Source organism: Ziziphus jujuba, chromosome 9 (assembly GCF_031755915.1).
Source record: "Ziziphus jujuba cultivar Dongzao chromosome 9, ASM3175591v1".
Taxonomy (NCBI): Eukaryota; Viridiplantae; Streptophyta; class Magnoliopsida; order Rosales; family Rhamnaceae; genus Ziziphus; species Ziziphus jujuba.
In genome coordinates this window covers 5,699,845-5,716,945 of record NC_083387.1, presented here as the reverse complement: position 1 = coordinate 5,716,945, position 17,101 = coordinate 5,699,845, and the positions used below count along the sequence as shown (strand labels likewise).

At 33.2% G+C, this 17,101-nt stretch overlaps 1 protein-coding gene across 1 annotated transcript; it reads left to right on the top strand.

The window, feature by feature from the left end:
- Nucleotides 1-8,715: 8,715 nt before the first annotated feature.
- On the top strand, nt 8,716-16,444 carry LOC107434245 (pleiotropic drug resistance protein 1-like). Its single transcript, XM_016045693.4, has 23 exons — nt 8,716-9,287; nt 9,504-9,624; nt 9,736-9,909; nt 10,035-10,194; nt 10,318-10,394; nt 10,546-10,599; nt 10,711-10,801; nt 11,020-11,321; nt 11,424-11,705; nt 11,811-12,127; nt 12,240-12,400; nt 12,514-12,617; nt 12,710-12,866; nt 12,950-13,072; nt 13,159-13,325; nt 13,418-13,750; nt 14,074-14,364; nt 14,451-14,534; nt 14,642-14,775; nt 14,943-15,170; nt 15,267-15,438; nt 15,530-15,784; nt 15,919-16,444. Exons 1-23 carry the CDS (start codon nt 8,893-8,895, stop codon nt 16,174-16,176), a joined length of 4,440 nt encoding a protein of 1,479 aa, XP_015901179.3. The 5' UTR covers nt 8,716-8,892; the 3' UTR covers nt 16,177-16,444.
- The last annotated feature ends 657 nt before the right edge of the window (nt 16,445-17,101 follow it).

Genomic DNA, 17,101 nt, shown 5'->3' with positions numbered 1-17,101 from the left:
AACTGAAATATCGGTATGTATTTTTTTCTTGTATTTTTTGTTAGTTTTGTATTTTTTAAGATTTTTATTTAATATGGGTATGTAAGAAATTAGTTTATGAGCTGTTATATGTGAATTTAAAGATACTTATGTGACATATGGTTTGAAAATAGGGAAAAAATTGTGTAAAACAAAAAAATCACAAAAAACAGTAAAAACGGAGGAAATTTGGTGAAAAAGATGAACTTTTGCCATTTTCCTCCAATTTGTCAATTTCCGCCAGTTTTCCGCCAATTTTCTGCTAATTTTCAGCCAGTAGAAAAACTTATATTTGGCCAAAAAAAAAAATAGAATCGACTTTTTTAATACAATTAATATGTTTGTTTAGTATTATTCAAATTTTTATATATTTATTGATATAGTTTAACGTTATTAATTTAATTTTGCAGTAAAATGGAAGATGATGATATTGTAATTGCGTTTTTATACAATGGAACATTGGTACAAAATGATGGTGGTAATAGGGAATATCAAAATGGTAAAAATATAAGGGTTTCCGTCGGCAAGATATGCACAAAATCAGAGTTAGACGATGAGATTTTCAATTCTTTTGAGATAGATCAAAATGAATATTTGATAAAGCTAAAATGGATATATGGACGATGTGCAGAAAAGTTGGATCCCACAGAAATACGCTGTGATAGGAATGTGAAATGCTTTCTTCAAGAAGTGAGGAATGGAGGGATGACAATGATGTAGCCTCCATTGTATGTTGAGGAGATTCGAAAGTTGAACATGTATCTAGAAATATTCAGCCTTTGCTTCGGATAGTGGGAGTAATCTTCATTCTTTTGCTTGTCCTCCAATTGGCGTTCGTCTACCACAAGTTTTCGGTACTGAATCTATTCAGGCTACATTTTAGGAAATTCTGGTTCACGAAACTTCGTTTAGAGATCAAGTTGATGTTCATGGGGTCTGGACATCATTTAACATCCACGAAGGAGTTGATGTTGGAGGTGACTATGTTGAACAGTTTCCTAACGATGAGGAGTATGAGCAGTTGCTTAATGTTGATCATTATGAGAATTACAATGCAGCAGGGGATGATGTTGATCATAATGATATAGATTTTGATCATGAGTTGCTGGACAATGATAATGATATGCATCTTGAAATGAACAATGAAGGAGTTGATGATGTTAGGGTTCATCATGCTACAAGTGACCACATATCATCGAGCAATAGAAGTAGTTCTATGGTCATATTTTCGTCAAAGTTCACTGGCTGTGAGAGCATTGTAGTTGGACAATTATTTTGCAACAAACTGTGACTTACAGAATAAACTGAGTATCTATTATATGCATGAAAATAAGGAGTTCAAGGTGACACGGTCAACTACACAACGGTATGAGGTTATATGCTTGGAAAATACTTGTAAATGGCGACTACATGCAACCACATTTAAAAATGGAGAAATATTTGTTGTGAGAATTTTTTATAATGTACACAGTTGCTTGTTAGATTTCGTGCATCGAGAACATAAGCAGGCCAGTAGCCGGGTTATCGGGTAATGTATCAAATCTAAATATGAAGGGATTGCACATATTTACAAACCTAAAGAAATTCAACATGATTTTTTGTCGAAATATGGGGTGAATATAAGCTATAACAAAGCATGGAGAGGTAAAGAGTATGCACTTAACAGTGTTAGGGGATCTCCAGAAGAGAATTTTGCTAATTTGCCTGCCTACTATTATGAGTTAGTGTCGAAGAACCTTAGGACTCTTACATGTATCAAAACAGATGATAATAACAATTTTGTATATTTCTTTATGGTGATTGGAGCAAGCATTAGGAGATTTATATCCCATATAAGACCCATGTTGGTTGTTGATGCGACTACATTGAAAGGGAAATATAAAGGGTACATGTATATTACATCGGGCATGGATAGCAATAAGCAAATATATCCTTTGGCTTTCGGCATTGGAGATGGAGAGAACGAGCAAGCATATACATGATTTTTTCAAAACCTCAAGGATACCATTGGAGATTTCCTGGATTTGGTGTTTGTGAGTGATAAACACCCTGCTATTAAAAAGGCATTAAGTAAATTTTTTCCCAATGCATACCATGCGCTGTGCACGTACTATATAAGTAGAAATATTAAAGCAAATGGACATGCGAAAGATGAAACAATAATACAATGTTTCATGCTCGCAGCTAGTGCATATTTGGTTGAAATTTTTGAATTTTATATGCGGCAAATTGAGGTAAAAAAACAATAGGGCTGCCCAGTACATTCGATCATATGACCCTACAAGGTGAGCACATTCTCTTTCTCCATGTAGAAGGTACATTATTATGACCACCAATATTGTAGAAAGCTTGAATGGTATTTTACTAGATGCTAGAGAGATGCAAATATTAGCATTAATTGAGCACATATGGGATTTACTGCAAAAGAGGTTTTATGAGCGACGTACTGCAGGTGCAAAATTGACAAAGCCTGTGACTGACCATATGGAAGAGCAACTCAAACTTTGAAATTTGGAGTCTATCGGACTACGGGTGAAGGCTGTTAATATGCATGAATTTCTTGTGGAAGGTGGGAGTTTGAGGGGTGCAGTTAATCTCCAATAAAAAACATGCTCATGCAAAGTCTTCGATCTTGATCAATATTCTTATGATCATAGTATTAGCGCTTGCAGAGAATGCAAAAATTGCTCCTTATGGCATGTGTTCTCATTAATACACCGCAAATGCATATCCTGCAGCTTATGTTGAGTCTATTTACCCTGTGTTAGATGAAAAACAGTGGCATGCTCCGGATGACATGGCAAGTCGTATTGTTCTTCCACTGAGATGGACACGTAGACAAGCCGGTAGGTCGACGATGCAATGCATACCATCCGAAGGTGAAGATGTTATTGGACGTAGATGTAGCCGATGCGGTGATGTTGGACATTATAGGCAAAGATGTACAAATTCATTGTCTTATGCTTCGAATTAGGAAGTTTTAATTTAGTGTTATCGTTTAATATGTTTTGACAATTATTTCATATCTTAGATATTATATTTTCTACTCGACGGTGAAAGATTTATTAGCAATTTTTTTTTTTAGAATTTAATCCCAAATGAAAAGAGGCTTTCTGGAGTTGATTTTAAATATTTATTTTACATCTCATTTTATGAAATGTTCAAATGATTTTGAAAAGAAAAATAAATATATATCATTTTTTCTTTTCTTTAAAATGGTTATTGATTTTAAATGTTAATACATTTTTTGTTAAATTCATCTTTATCTTATATAATATTTGTCTCCACTCTTAATTTTTGTACCTCACTATTAACTTAAATAATCTATTAGAAATTGATTTTTCAAGTGGAGGAAATTAGTTTCCGATAGAAGTAAATGTTGTTTCCAACAGGAGAAAAACGATTTCTGCTTTGAGGAAAAAATTTTCGCCTGGCGGAAAATTATCCATAAGCTTCAATTGGTTTCCATATGAGATTTCCGACTAGAGGAAAATTTTTCCCCCTGGAGGAAAATTTTTCCACCAAGCGAAAAATTTTACAGAATCTGTAATTGAGCTCGTAATATATTTGTGCATAATAGAATTCTAATAAATAAATATGACACATTTTCTATAAGATCAATTATCCTTACATCAATAATACATCGTTATCTTCATTAAATGAACATTATAAGCCACCATTCTCTTTACAATTAAAAATCTTATATAAACATTTCCGTCAAACCGAATAACACAATATCATAAGCATGGCTCATGATGATAAAGATTCAAAATTGAGCAATTTATAAAGAGATGACTTATCATCTCTAAATAATCCATTATGAAAATTATCAACATTATCAACAATTTTGAAACACCTTTCAATGCAGCACAAATAAAGGTTCAATGATAAGTTTGTTACATTAAAGCAGAATTAGTTTGCATAATATTTTCTATTTTCTTCAGAGAAGCAACTTACATTAATGGGGAACAAACTGCCACCAATGCTTCTCTATCTATTTATATATCTCTCTTTCTATCTCTCTCTTTCTCTATCTCTGTAAGTGTGTGTGTAATTTTCTCAGCATACACTTGTAACTCTACGAGCGCAAATTTTGTGTTTCAATTTTCTGCTCGGTCAATCACTTGCTCCGACAATGCTGAAAAATATAAAAAATCAATATTAGTAACAAAACTTAAAAATTTATGTATTTCTTAGTTTAACTAAAATAAGTTAACTAAAGTGAAACAAATTTACAATAAAACATTTATTAATCACGACAATAATATCACTATACAACTCCGACAATTTTTATCTATGAAACTATAACGTTAGTTGATACATACCAAGGAAATTTATAGATTCTAGCTTATATGAAAGAATAAAAGGCATCAAATACTTAAATAATAGTACAAAAGCAATCAGCTTGTCATAGACATTTCCAAAATGAGCAAAAAATGAACAGAAATAATAATAATAATAATAATAAGAAGAAGAAGAAGAAGTAAACCAACTCCATACAAGCAAAATAAACAATAAAAAGTAACCAACAGATGATTACTATTAGTGTGAAAGTTAAATAAACACTAAGGTATGAAAAGACCTAAATTCATTGAAAATAAAATAAAAAATCTAAATCCATTAGATCTAAAATGAAAAAAAGAAAGAAAAATAATTCAAAGTTATAATTTTCACATCTTCAGATAATACTCTCTGAGTGCATTGAGATAAGAACAAAGTAATAAACTAAAAAAATTATATGTCAAATAACTTATTCTTATATACTATTATCAAAAAGTACTTTACTCTGATACTTTAATTAAGGTTCAGTTTCACAAGCAATTGACTTTCAAATATTCTACGATCCTTTCATCAAATTTCCCCCAAAAAATAAAAATATTAATAAAAATAAAAAAGCTTTTGTGGACCATGGTCCATAGATAATATAACACATGGCTTAGAGTGCATCAGAAATAATAATTAGGTGAAAAAATTGCAAGTTTAAAAAGGAGACTGACAGGGTCTAATACAGCTCTACTTAATAAGTTTACTCATTATTCTCTTGGTGTGTCTCAGCATGAGACCTACAGATAACGGGTTTTGTGCAAAATGGAATTCTAATAAATATGTCATATTTTATAGATGGTAAATTAGTTATCTTTATATCAAAACCCATCATTATCTTTGATAAATGAACATCAAAATAATTCATCATTATCTTTACATTTAAAATGTTAATATAAGAAAAACAATGCATCTATAAACATAATGAAAGTAACAACAACAAAGAAGTAAAAATGATATTATGCTGTTCATGAATCATCAACCGAAGCTCATATGCTTAGTTCTTTGTTGTATGCCTCATGAGCATACTTCCTCCTAAAAAACAATATACCATCTTGTGTGAAACTCAATGGTAATTTAGCATATAAAAACTCCATGGACTTGAACACAAAAATGACCAATAATATAATTACAACCATATTCAATAGTTAAAATTTATTCAATAAACATGTAAGTGTTAAGGAGCTTTACCCATTCGTTCGCTGAGGGCAACTTTTTGCCAATGCACAGGTAAACTCATCAACAGACTCTACAAAATCCATCTACTCTTTGTGGAAGTATGCAACCCGCAATAAATAAGGCAACGTAACATAGGCATGTGGCATTGCTTCCTAAGGATAATCTATAGTTGTAATACATATTAAACATTATGGTTTCACATTCAAACATCCCATTAAAATTCAACAAAAACGCAGCTTTTCATAACAGATAATTTCACATTCTAACCATACAAGATAAACATTATCGTCACACCGACAAAGGTTCTAACAAAAAGTTTTACAATGTTAACAACCTAGAATAGTATAAACTACATATTCATTTTCAGTATCAACTTTTAAGATAGTAGCACGATATTTCTTTTTATATCTATGTGTTTAGCAAAATTTTCAGAGTGCTTTCAACAAAATTTGAGACAAAAGAAAAATGTTGATAGTAAAATAATATAGTTATTGCAGTACAAAGTCGTACTTAATTCTCTCATGAAACATTGATGAAAAAAAAAATATATATATAACCAAAAAAAAAAAAAACTAAATATAGGCTTTGCAGCATATTGTTTGAATTTATTTAGCATAATAAATAAGGCATTAATTATAATTAACAATGACTTCTTCCTCTTACTTGACCAATTTATCAGTTTGAATGTTGATCATTTTCCATTTTAATCAGCAGATATATACCACTTCTAGTATCATCTGGGATTCCTTTTGGACTCATAGTTACAGTCACCAAATTAAATAAGAAAATAGAAATTATATTTTATCAGTGCAAAGTGAGGCCAAACAATAAATTTTTTTTTTTTTAAATACATCTCATGTCAACTAAATCCAACAAAAATGCAATTTTTGGATATACTAAAATCAGAAGGCTTGTCATCAAGTGAATTATGACATAAAATACTCACTGAATTTTTGCAATTATATTTTTTTAAAAAAAATTAGAGGTTCTACTTTAAAAATTAAGTGTTTCCAAGTGATAAGATTGGAATTTTACAAATTGAAATTGAAAATATAATAAATATTCAATTGTTTTTTCTGTTTTCATAAGCTAGGGAATATTTGCACTCCGATTTCTCTCTTGTACTATCGGCCATGTATGCTAAATCTGAAGACGAAATTCACTTCTATTGTTAACGACAAAAGCATGATCTGGCCAAAATTAACAAAGACCAATAGGAGATAAAAAAATCAAAACATATATAACAAACAATTTAGATTTAAAATAATGGTTAATTAATCTTATTTTTCATACATCCCCTGATCAATTACAATCACAAATTGCATTAAACATCACTTAAGTGGGTTCTCTGCCTGCCGTAAATAATCATTCCATTGAACTTTACTAAAAAAATGATTGCAGAACTTTTGTCTTTGATCAGAACCAACGTAAAAAATGTAAGTTTCATAGTCATCCCCAATTAACACTTAAAAAATCTTAAAAATGAAAAGAATAGAAGAAGGTATAAAAAAGAAAAGAAAAGAAAAATACTAACCTGCTGCAGGAAGAGTGCATAATGTAGACAAATCGGCCCCAATTAGCCCTTTTCAATACACATACTCAGTCGAAAGAAAATAAAATAAAACCTTTTAGTACTTAGACAATATTATTCTCAAAATCAAATAAACTATTAAAAAGGTAAAATCATGAATTTGCAATAAAGTTGTTTTTTAAATCTCTTAAAAACACGAAATGAAAGAGTTTGAAATTACAAAATTCAATAGGCAAAAAAGAAAGACAAGCAAATCATAATTTACCTTTTCGATCTCCATTTATTTTTTTCTTGAGGCTCTATCTCTCCCTCTATCAATAATATTTTCTGCATCTGATTAAGGCCCAGCAGATCAGCAACTATGGTGAAAGAAAATGAAAGAAAGAAACATGGTCAATGATGACCGACCACCTTTTAATCGCTATCCTGTGTTTACTGTTTGGTAGCTTTCTATGGTTTTTGATTTTTTGAAGCCGCTTTTCCTCTTCCTCCATTGTATTTATGGTCTTTTAGGGATAAAAGGGGTTGGTGGCTGAAGAAGAACGGGAGGTTTCAAAAAAACCTTTTTGAAAATATAAAAAGAATAAACAAAAAGCCTTTTAATTTTATTGTTTATTAGTTTGGTCGGTAAGGGTATTTTGGTAAAATGCTTTTGTTATTCAATAAAATTATGGCTAATATTCAATAAAATTAAAGTTTTTGTTATTTATCAATTTTAAACTTCTAGGGTGGTTAATTTTCAAAAAAATGCTTTTCTTTTTCTTTACAAATTATTAGAAGAGTTATCGACGCTTATCGTCAAAATAAACCAGGAAGGCTAATTTGTCAGCGGAAAATATATTTTTAATAATTTATAAATTTTTAAAAAATATATAATTTTTACAAAACAATAAGATAAACATATACGTAAAGAAATTCAAATCATGAAACATTAAGCGCAATCTGATCTTAAAAAATAAAAAAATAAAAAAGAAAACAAGAAACGTCACTCTGATTTTTGGAAAAAAAAATAAAAATAAAAACAAATAAGGAAAAAATTGAATAAAAAATTGCATGCAAACTCATTTAGCAATAAACCAAATAATCCTTAAGCGGTAAACCAGTCCAAAATTTCAACTAAGCAAGGAATAAAAGAAAAAAAAATAAATAAAAAAAGGTGACGCATTTGCTGACGTTTGCAATGACCCGAAACCTCAGCATTTGAAATATATGATGCGTATCTACCAACCAAAACATTAATACGCAGGTGCAGAAAAACATGGTAAAATAAAAAATAAAAAATAAAATCAAACGTGTATTGCTTTGGATACAGTTTTGTTGAGTTGGGGTTGTGGATTATACAACGAGTTTTGACCAGCCACGCCACCACAAAAAATTGTTGCCTAATAAATCACGCAACGTTTTTACAAAACCATACAAAACGGGAATAGGAATAGACATGTGATATACAATAAATTCAACTAGTTGGTTTCAGGTGCACTTCCAAGTAGTTTTGAGTTTTCACTTTGTGTTTTGCTTATTAATGAATGATGATATCAGTGGTGATGAATATTTCAGTTTGAAATCATTGATGATTCATCTATCTATCTATCTATCTAAGTGTACTACTTTTTCTATATATTTCTCCTATTTATAGCATAACAGCTACATAAATAGCTCATGCCCATATTGAGAACAAGGAAAAAAAAAAAAAAAAAAAAAAAACAGAGAGAGAACAAACAAACAAGCAAATTACCAATAAGGTTTTTCTCCCTTTTTGTTTTTTTTTCAAAGCAACTGGGTTCCGATATAAGCTATAGCGTTATAAGATCGTACGTTTGAAGGGGAGGTTTTTGCCAATAATGGCGAGTAGTGCAAATGGAAACAGTGATGATGTTGATGAGAAAATCACCACCACCACCATGACAGGTGAGAGTTTTCGGAGAATAACAACAAACCCAACAACAATAAGCAGTAATTCAATTTGGACGAACATGGAGATGGGAGCTTTCTCAAGGTCGTCACGTGAGGACGAAGACGATGAAGAAGCTCTTAAATGGGCCGCTCTCGAGAGACTTCCAACTTATAGTCGGTTGAAGAAAGGTTTCTTCGTCACGGGTTCTCCGGGAAACGCACGTGAGATCGATGTTAAGAGTCTTGGATTTCAAGAAAGGAAAGAGTTGGTCGATAGGTTGGTCGGAGATGATGAAGAGGATCTTTCTCGGTTCTTGTTCAAGCTCAAGAACCGCATCGATAGGTACCCAAAAAAAAAAAAAAAAAAAAAAAAAAGGATTTTTTATTTACAATGGCAAAATAATTATTAGAAGCATGAACATTGTGTGAGAAAGAAAGATAATTTAACACGTAACAAAAGTGTTTTTCATGATCTGAAACTTTGTTATATGTTTTTAATTGATTTTTTCGGTGCAAAAAATATTAATGGTAATGTATTTTTTATTTTTTGTTTTTTTAGGGTGGCAATTCGTATTCCTACAATAGAAGTCAGATTTGAGAATTTAAACGTTGAAGCAGAAGCATATGTTGGAAGCAGAGCTTTGCCTACTTTCTTAAACTACTGCTTCAATTTATTTGAGGTAATTAAATAACAATATATGTTTATAATTTTTATGTAGACAGTTAATCCAATGATGATTCATTTCTGAATGTGCTCACAAAATTATTGTTTGTATTGGTTTTTTCCAAAGGGATTCTTCAACTTTCTTCATATACTTCCAACACGAAAGAAGCAGTTGTCCATTCTCAAAGATGTTAGTGGGATCATCAAGCCTGGAAGAATGACACTGCTTTTGGGTCCTCCGAGTTCTGGCAAATCCACGCTCTTATTGGCATTGGCTGGAAAGCTTGACCCGACTCTTAAGGTTATATAGACCCACAAAAAAAAAAAAAAAAAAGGAAACAAAATCCAATTTCTCTATTTGTTCATGTTCTTGAATTTGCCATTTTGAATTGGAAAGTAAAACTCTTTGTGTGTTTGTGGTTTTAGTTTTCGGGAAGGGTGACTTACAATGGCCACGACATGCATGAGTTTGTGCCTCAGAGATCTTCTGCCTATGTGGACCAGCATGATCTCCATATTGGAGAATTGACAGTCCGAGAAACGTTGGCCTTCTCTGCTAGATGCCAAGGGGTTGGACCACGTTATGGTTGGCCCATTTATGCTACACTTTTTTATATTTCTTTGCTTTTTTCTCAAGCTTTCTTTAGTATTCACTATTCAGGATTATTTATTAAACAAAAAGCATGACAGAGTAATTTGCTTTTTGCAGATATGCTAGCAGAGTTGGCTAGAAGAGAGAAACAAGCAAATATCAAGCCTGACCCAGACGTAGATGTCTATATGAAGGTGAAAAAGCAACCCAGCTCTACTAAAATCTTTTTTTTTTTTTTTTTTTTTTAAAGAAGAAAAATGAAAAAAAAAAAAAAAGAATTGTCACATTTTTTCTGTAGTTGAATGACATTTGATTTCTTTTTAAATGATCAAAAAATTACTACAGGCAATAGTCGCAAAAGGCCAGGAGGCAAGCATTGTGACAGATTATGTTCTGAAGGTAACATCAACTGCTTCAACTATTTATGTGAAAAAACACGAACTTAGAAATGAGCCAATTTATTTCCTCTGATTCAGTATTAATAGTATGAATATGAATATCATTTTTCAGGTTTTGGGATTGGATGCCTGTGCGGATACCTTGGTGGGAGACCAATTGTTAAGGGGTATCTCTGGAGGACAAAAGAAGCGTGTCACAACAGGTACATTGACCAACAACACATGAAATAGTACCAAAGAGAAACAAAGGGAATAAGAAAGCTCATACTGTTTTTGTAAAAGACAAATCTTTTACATTTGAAGACAAAACTAACCAGACAGTATTTACATTTGAACTATAAATGCCGGATTTAGTTAATACTTTAGTCCTTGTAATTTCTGTGAATTAACTATAAAATTATCTTCAAATAATGCATTATAGGGGAGATGCTGGTCGGACCTGCAAAGGCATTGTTTATGGACGAAATATCCACTGGCTTGGACAGTTCAACAACTTATCAAATTGTGAACTCGATTAAACAAAGTGTTCACATTCTCCAAGGGACTGCATTCATATCGCTCTTGCAGCCAGCTCCTGAAACTTATGATCTTTTCGACGACATTGTTCTTCTCTCCGATGGTCAAATTGTATATCAGGGTCCTCGGGAACAAGTTCTTGAGTTCTTTGAATCCATGGGTTTTAAGTGTCCCGAGAGGAAAGGCGTGGCAGACTTTCTGCAAGAAGTAAGCTTGCTTATCTACATATATACATATACGGCATTTCTTTGCCTAATTATACTAGTTACAATCAAATGAGCATGACTTAAATTTATACCAATTTCACAGGTGACATCAAGGAAAGACCAGGAGCAATATTGGGTAAGGAAAGATGAGCCTTACAGTTTTATCTCGGTTGAGGAGTTTGCTGAGGCATTCCAATCATTCCATGTTGGACGGGTACTTGGAGATGAACTTGCAACTCCATTTGACAAATCAAAGAGCCATCCATCTGCTTTGACAACTAAAAAATATGGTGTTTCAAAGAAGGAACTCCTGAAAGCTTGCTTCTCAAGAGAGTTCTTGCTTATGAAAAGGAATTCATTTGTCTACTTTTCCATGCTCTTTCGGGTGGGTTTTCAGTTTTGCTTTTTGCTTTTAAGTACTTTTTTATTCTTTAAATGTTTTTTGTACAAGGTTTTTAATATCCATAGTATTTTTCTTTTCTCCTTCTAGCTTGCAATGACAGCACTGATAACAATGTCAGTGTTCTTACGAACTGAGATGCACCGCAATTCTGTAATTGATGGAGGAATTTATCTGGGAGCTTTGTTCTTCAGTTTGATTACTGTTATGTTCAATGGGATGTCTGAGCTGTCCATGACTGTTGCTAAGCTTCCTGTCTTTTACAAACAACGAGACCTGCGCTTCTTTCCTCCATGGGCATATGCACTTCCCTCATGGATTCTGAAGATCCCTGTTACATTTGCAGAAGTGGCTATTTGGGTTTTCATTACATACTATGTCATTGGATTTGATCCAAATGTAGGAAGGTAAAAGATGAAAGTCTCAATTATATGTTAGGTTTCATAAAGATGTTATATTTTTGTTTTTATCAGTTTGGTCCATCCTAATAACATTTGTTTGTTTACATACGGCATGCAGGTTGTTCAGGCAATTCCTTATACTCTTTCTTCTCAGTCAGATGGCTTCTTCGTTGAACCGATTTATAGCTGCAGTTGGTCGGAACATGATTGTTGCTTCTACCCTTTCCTCATTATCTCTAGTTATACTTTTTTCCTTGGGAGGTTTCGTTCTCTCAAGAGGTATGTATACCTTAAGTTACAAGCTTAAAACAGAAAGAAATAAATAAAGAAAGAAATTATGTCTTCCAACATCTTGTGTAATTCTTCTTTCCTCTCTTTGCTTGATGCAACAGAGCATATAAAGAAATGGTGGATTTGGGGCTACTGGCTATCACCCTTGATGTATGGTCAAAATGCAATAGTAGTTAATGAGTTTCTTGGGAAAAGTTGGGATAAGGTAATTTCTAACCCAATTCTTTCTTATTCATCCATTTCTGTTTTACTCTTAAGGACCATCTCTGACTATTGTATTTTCTTTTTCTATTAAAGTTTCTTCCAAACTCAGAGGAATCTCTGGGAGTTGCGGTTTTGAGGTCACGTGGATTTTTCACTCAAGCAAATTGGTATTGGATAGGAGTAGGGGCATTGTTGATATATGTATTACTGTTCAACTTCTGTTTCAGTTTGGCCCTTACTTATCTCAGCCGTGAGTCTCTCCACATAATCATATTAAGAGTTAAAACTTGAAGCTTATGAGTTAAATATTGAAATGTATAAATTATTTTGCAGCTTATGTGAAGCAGAATGCTGTTAAATCAGAAGCATCTCAAAGCAATCAAATTGATAGCAAGACAAGAGAAATCATTAGGTCACAGAGCAGGAATACTAGTTTTAGTCTACGAGCCAGCAAAGGTGAAAAATATGAATCGGCTCTGCCGGATTATTCATTTTTCACGTTATTTTGTTAAGATTGTAATTCAATTCCAATTGACATGTAGAGAGTGGAGATCAAGAACTTAAGAGCGCAAGCAGTCCCTCCAGGTCCTTATCTGTTAGGACCGAAGCTGTTGCTAATATGAATAAGAAGAAAACTGGAATGATTCTTCCATTTGAACCCCATTTCATCACTTTCGAGGATATCACCTACTCCGTTGACATGCCACAGGTAACATGAAAGTGATAAAGCTTGTTATTCAAACTTTTTAAATTTAACTAGTGCGACAATATAAGAAACATTTGTATGGATTACATTTTCAGGGAATGAAAGACCAGGGTATCCTTGAGGATAAATTGGTGCTTCTCAAGGGTGTGAGTGGTGCTTTCAGGCCAGGTGTTCTCACAGCTTTGATGGGTGTAAGTGGTGCTGGTAAAACTACTCTTATGGATGTTCTGGCTGGTCGGAAAACTGGAGGATATATAAGTGGAAATATCTCAATTTCTGGTTACCCAAAGAAACAGCAAACATTTGCTCGGATTTCTGGATACTGCGAACAAAATGACATCCACTCTCCTCATGTTACTGTATATGAGTCCTTGGTCTATTCAACATGGCTGCGTTTGTCCTCAGAAGTCAATTCTGAAACAAGGAAGGTTGGTACTTTTAAATCTAAATCCTTTTCAAGCATTTGCATGTCTTAAATCATAACCAATTAATTCAGAAACTGAGATATCTTGTTGAGCTATAAATTCAGTTTAGGCTTTAACTTAACTGAAGCCAGAGTCAAACTTTTTTTTGGTTCAAATATCCCTGTTATGAATTTAGTCACGTTAGGTTTCCTTTGTAATGGCTGAGAGAAGACAAGTGAGCGAGTTAAAAAGTATCATTTACTTTCATAAGGGCTATTGTTAAAAAGCATTGTCACTACCAGCTTTTGAGCAATGCTAATATTTTTGTAATTTTCTGCGGGTTATAGATGTTCGTTGAGGAAGTGATGGAACTTGTGGAGCTGAACCCATTAAGACAAGCAATGGTGGGATTACCTGGTGTCAATGGTCTTTCAACGGAGCAGCGCAAGAGGCTAACAATTGCAGTAGAGCTAGTGGCTAACCCATCCATAATATTCATGGATGAACCAACTTCAGGGCTGGATGCAAGAGCTGCTGCCATCGTTATGAGAACAGTTAGGAATACTGTGGACACTGGAAGAACAGTTGTGTGTACAATCCATCAGCCAAGCATTGACATATTCGAGGCTTTTGATGAGGTAAGAAATGCTAATAGTCTCTGAAAGAGTTGGAAGTAATTTGTTTGTTTTCCTCCATATATGATACATTTTACATTGCATTGCAGCTACTCCTAATGAAGCGAGGAGGACAAGAGATATATGCAGGTCCATTGGGTCGGCACTCTTGCCATTTAATCAAGTACTTTGAGGTAATACTGCAAAAAAGCAGCAAGTAAATGAGTTATGAAATTTTCTCTGACTTATAATTTTTCTCTTTTTTAAGTAGGTTACTGAAACATTTCATTTTCTTATCTAGGGAATTCAAGGAGTCAGTAAAATTAAAGATGGTTACAACCCAGCAACATGGATGTTGGAAGTTACAACTCCAGCGAAAGAAAGAGATTTGGGAATTGATTTTGCTGAAGTATACAGAAATTCTGAACTTTACAAGTAAGTCTGCTCATATGCTACCTGCATAGTTTACATTAAAAGACCAAAAAAAGAAAAAAATCTACTCTCAATTGAATATCTGAACACCAGGATAAAATTGTTTCTAAGAGCTTGTCCTATTTATGCAATATCTGCTAATTGCTAATGCTTTATCTCATATGTTTTAGGAGAAACAAAGCACTTATTGAGGAATTAAGCCGTCCTGCTCCTGGATCAAAGGACCTATATTTCCCAACTGAATACTCACAGTCACTTTTCACACAATGCTTGGCTTGCTTGTGGAAACAACATTGGTCTTATTGGCGCAATCCACACTACACTGCCTTAAGATTCCTTTTCACGGCCTTTATGGCCATAATATTTGGGACAATGTTCTTGAATCTTGGTTCAAAATGGTTAGTTCAAATAGAACTAAATAGACTCATTAGTTGAAAGTTTTTCTAGTATTTTAGCTTCTATATATAAATCTGTTGGCATTGTTGAATTCCCAGGACAAAGCAACAAGATCTTTTCAACGCCATGGGTTCCATGTATGCCGCAGTTCTCTTCCTTGGTATTAAAAATTCGACGTTAGTGCAGCCAGTGGTTTCTGTGGAGCGAACAGTCTTTTATCGAGAACGAGCCGCCGGAATGTATTCAGCCCTTGCCTATGCCTTTGCACAAGTGAGTGACTAAATCCGTACTTGACAAACTTCCATTATCAGAAGATTCAAACATTTCTCTGATGAAGTGGGAATTGCACTTCCTTATGTAGGTTATGATCGAGATCCCTTATGTCTTTGCTCAAGCTTTGGTATATGGGCTTATAGTTTACGCAATGGTTGGATTCCAATGGACTTTTGTTAAGTTCTTCTGGTATCTATTCTTCATGTTCTTCACATTTTTGTACCTCACTTACTATGGCATGATGGCTGTGGCCTTGACTCCAAACCAGCACATTGCTGCTATATGTGCAGTTACATTTTATGCAGTGTGGAACCTCTTTTCAGGATTCGTAATCCCAAGAACAGTAAGTTTTCTGAGTAAACTTCATATTATCTAATGCACGTGTTTAAAATGCAAGCATTTTCTTATTGTTGTTGTTTTATTTTATTTATTTTTTTATTTTTTTATTTTTGGGTGATTTTCTCTTTTGTCAAACAGAGGATTCCTATATGGTGGAGATGGTATTACTGGGCATGTCCACTAGCTTGGACCTTGTACGGTTTGGTTGCATCACAGTTTGGTGATGTAAAGGAGGTGATGGAGACAGGACAAACAGTAGAAGAGTTTTTGATGGACTACTTCGGATTTGATCATGATTTCTTGGGAGTTGTTGCAGTTGTGGCTGCTGGGTTCGCACTAGTTTTTGCATTTGTATTTGCCTTGTCCATTAAGATATTGAATTTCCAAACGCGATAGGAAATTTTTTCATTCTTTTGTAGACAATTTTTTGAGGGGTTATAAGTGGGTAAAAATGGAGTGACAATGAGATTCATTTATACGGTAGATGGGTGGAAATGCCAAAGAAACTACACCTAACATCTATCAATATATTGTAGAGTTAGATTCATTCGGTAGATTATATAATTGTAATTAGTGTTATATACAATTTACGTTTATTTGATTAGAGACATAATTCTTTATATACTTGTAAATTTACATATCATATTTATCCATTACTTGGGTATAAATTCGCAAATTAACAAATTAAATTTTGAGGAAAAGGGGATTAAACAGCTGGGAATGGATCAATTTTGGCTTCAATTACCTACTTGGAAACTCCTGGATTCCCCTATATTCATTATGTCAATCCAAAACTATCATTTTCGTCCAAAAAAACAAAAAGAAAAGCAATTTGGAAACTATCACTTTCAAATAAAAATAAAAATATGATAACATGATTACATGACATAAGAATGAGGCCATGATGCAACACACAGCGCAGAGGCAATTGTTGGCCTAGGTTGACGAAAAGCATAAAATGTCGGACTTCTTTGGTAGCTATTAACTTCCAATTTTGTGAAACAAAAAATTTGAAGCTAGGACTTTAAGGCATGGTGGCTTTTTCGCAACGTGAAATTCAGACTATGCATGCAGTATGTTTTATCTTTTAAACGCAAAAACTAAACTGTCATCTTTTTAAATAAAAATTAGTACATAATTTTTTTTCTTTCATAGGGCTAGCCTAAAGTTTGATGAACAAGAAGAATACGTGATTTTTTTAATGAAAATTAAACTGGTCCATTGTATCCTTAACATCACCAAACTGTGAAGGGTTAGGCAACCATTACATAACCCATACAAGGTACAAAGCCTAGCTAGGAATACTCTGTTTGCCAAATTA

Bases quoted from the DNA above. Each gene is read 5' to 3' on its own strand.
- LOC107434245 (XM_016045693.4), top strand. From the start codon at position 8,893: ATGGCGAGTAGTGCAAATGGAAACAGTGATGATGTTGATGAGAAAATC. The intron at 12,401-12,513 runs GTATGTATACCT...TTGATGCAACAG, and splicing joins AGGTTTCGTTCTCTCAAGAG to AGCATATAAAGAAATGGTGG. The intron at 12,867-12,949 runs GTGAGTCTCTCC...ATTATTTTGCAG, and splicing joins GGCCCTTACTTATCTCAGCC to CTTATGTGAAGCAGAATGCT.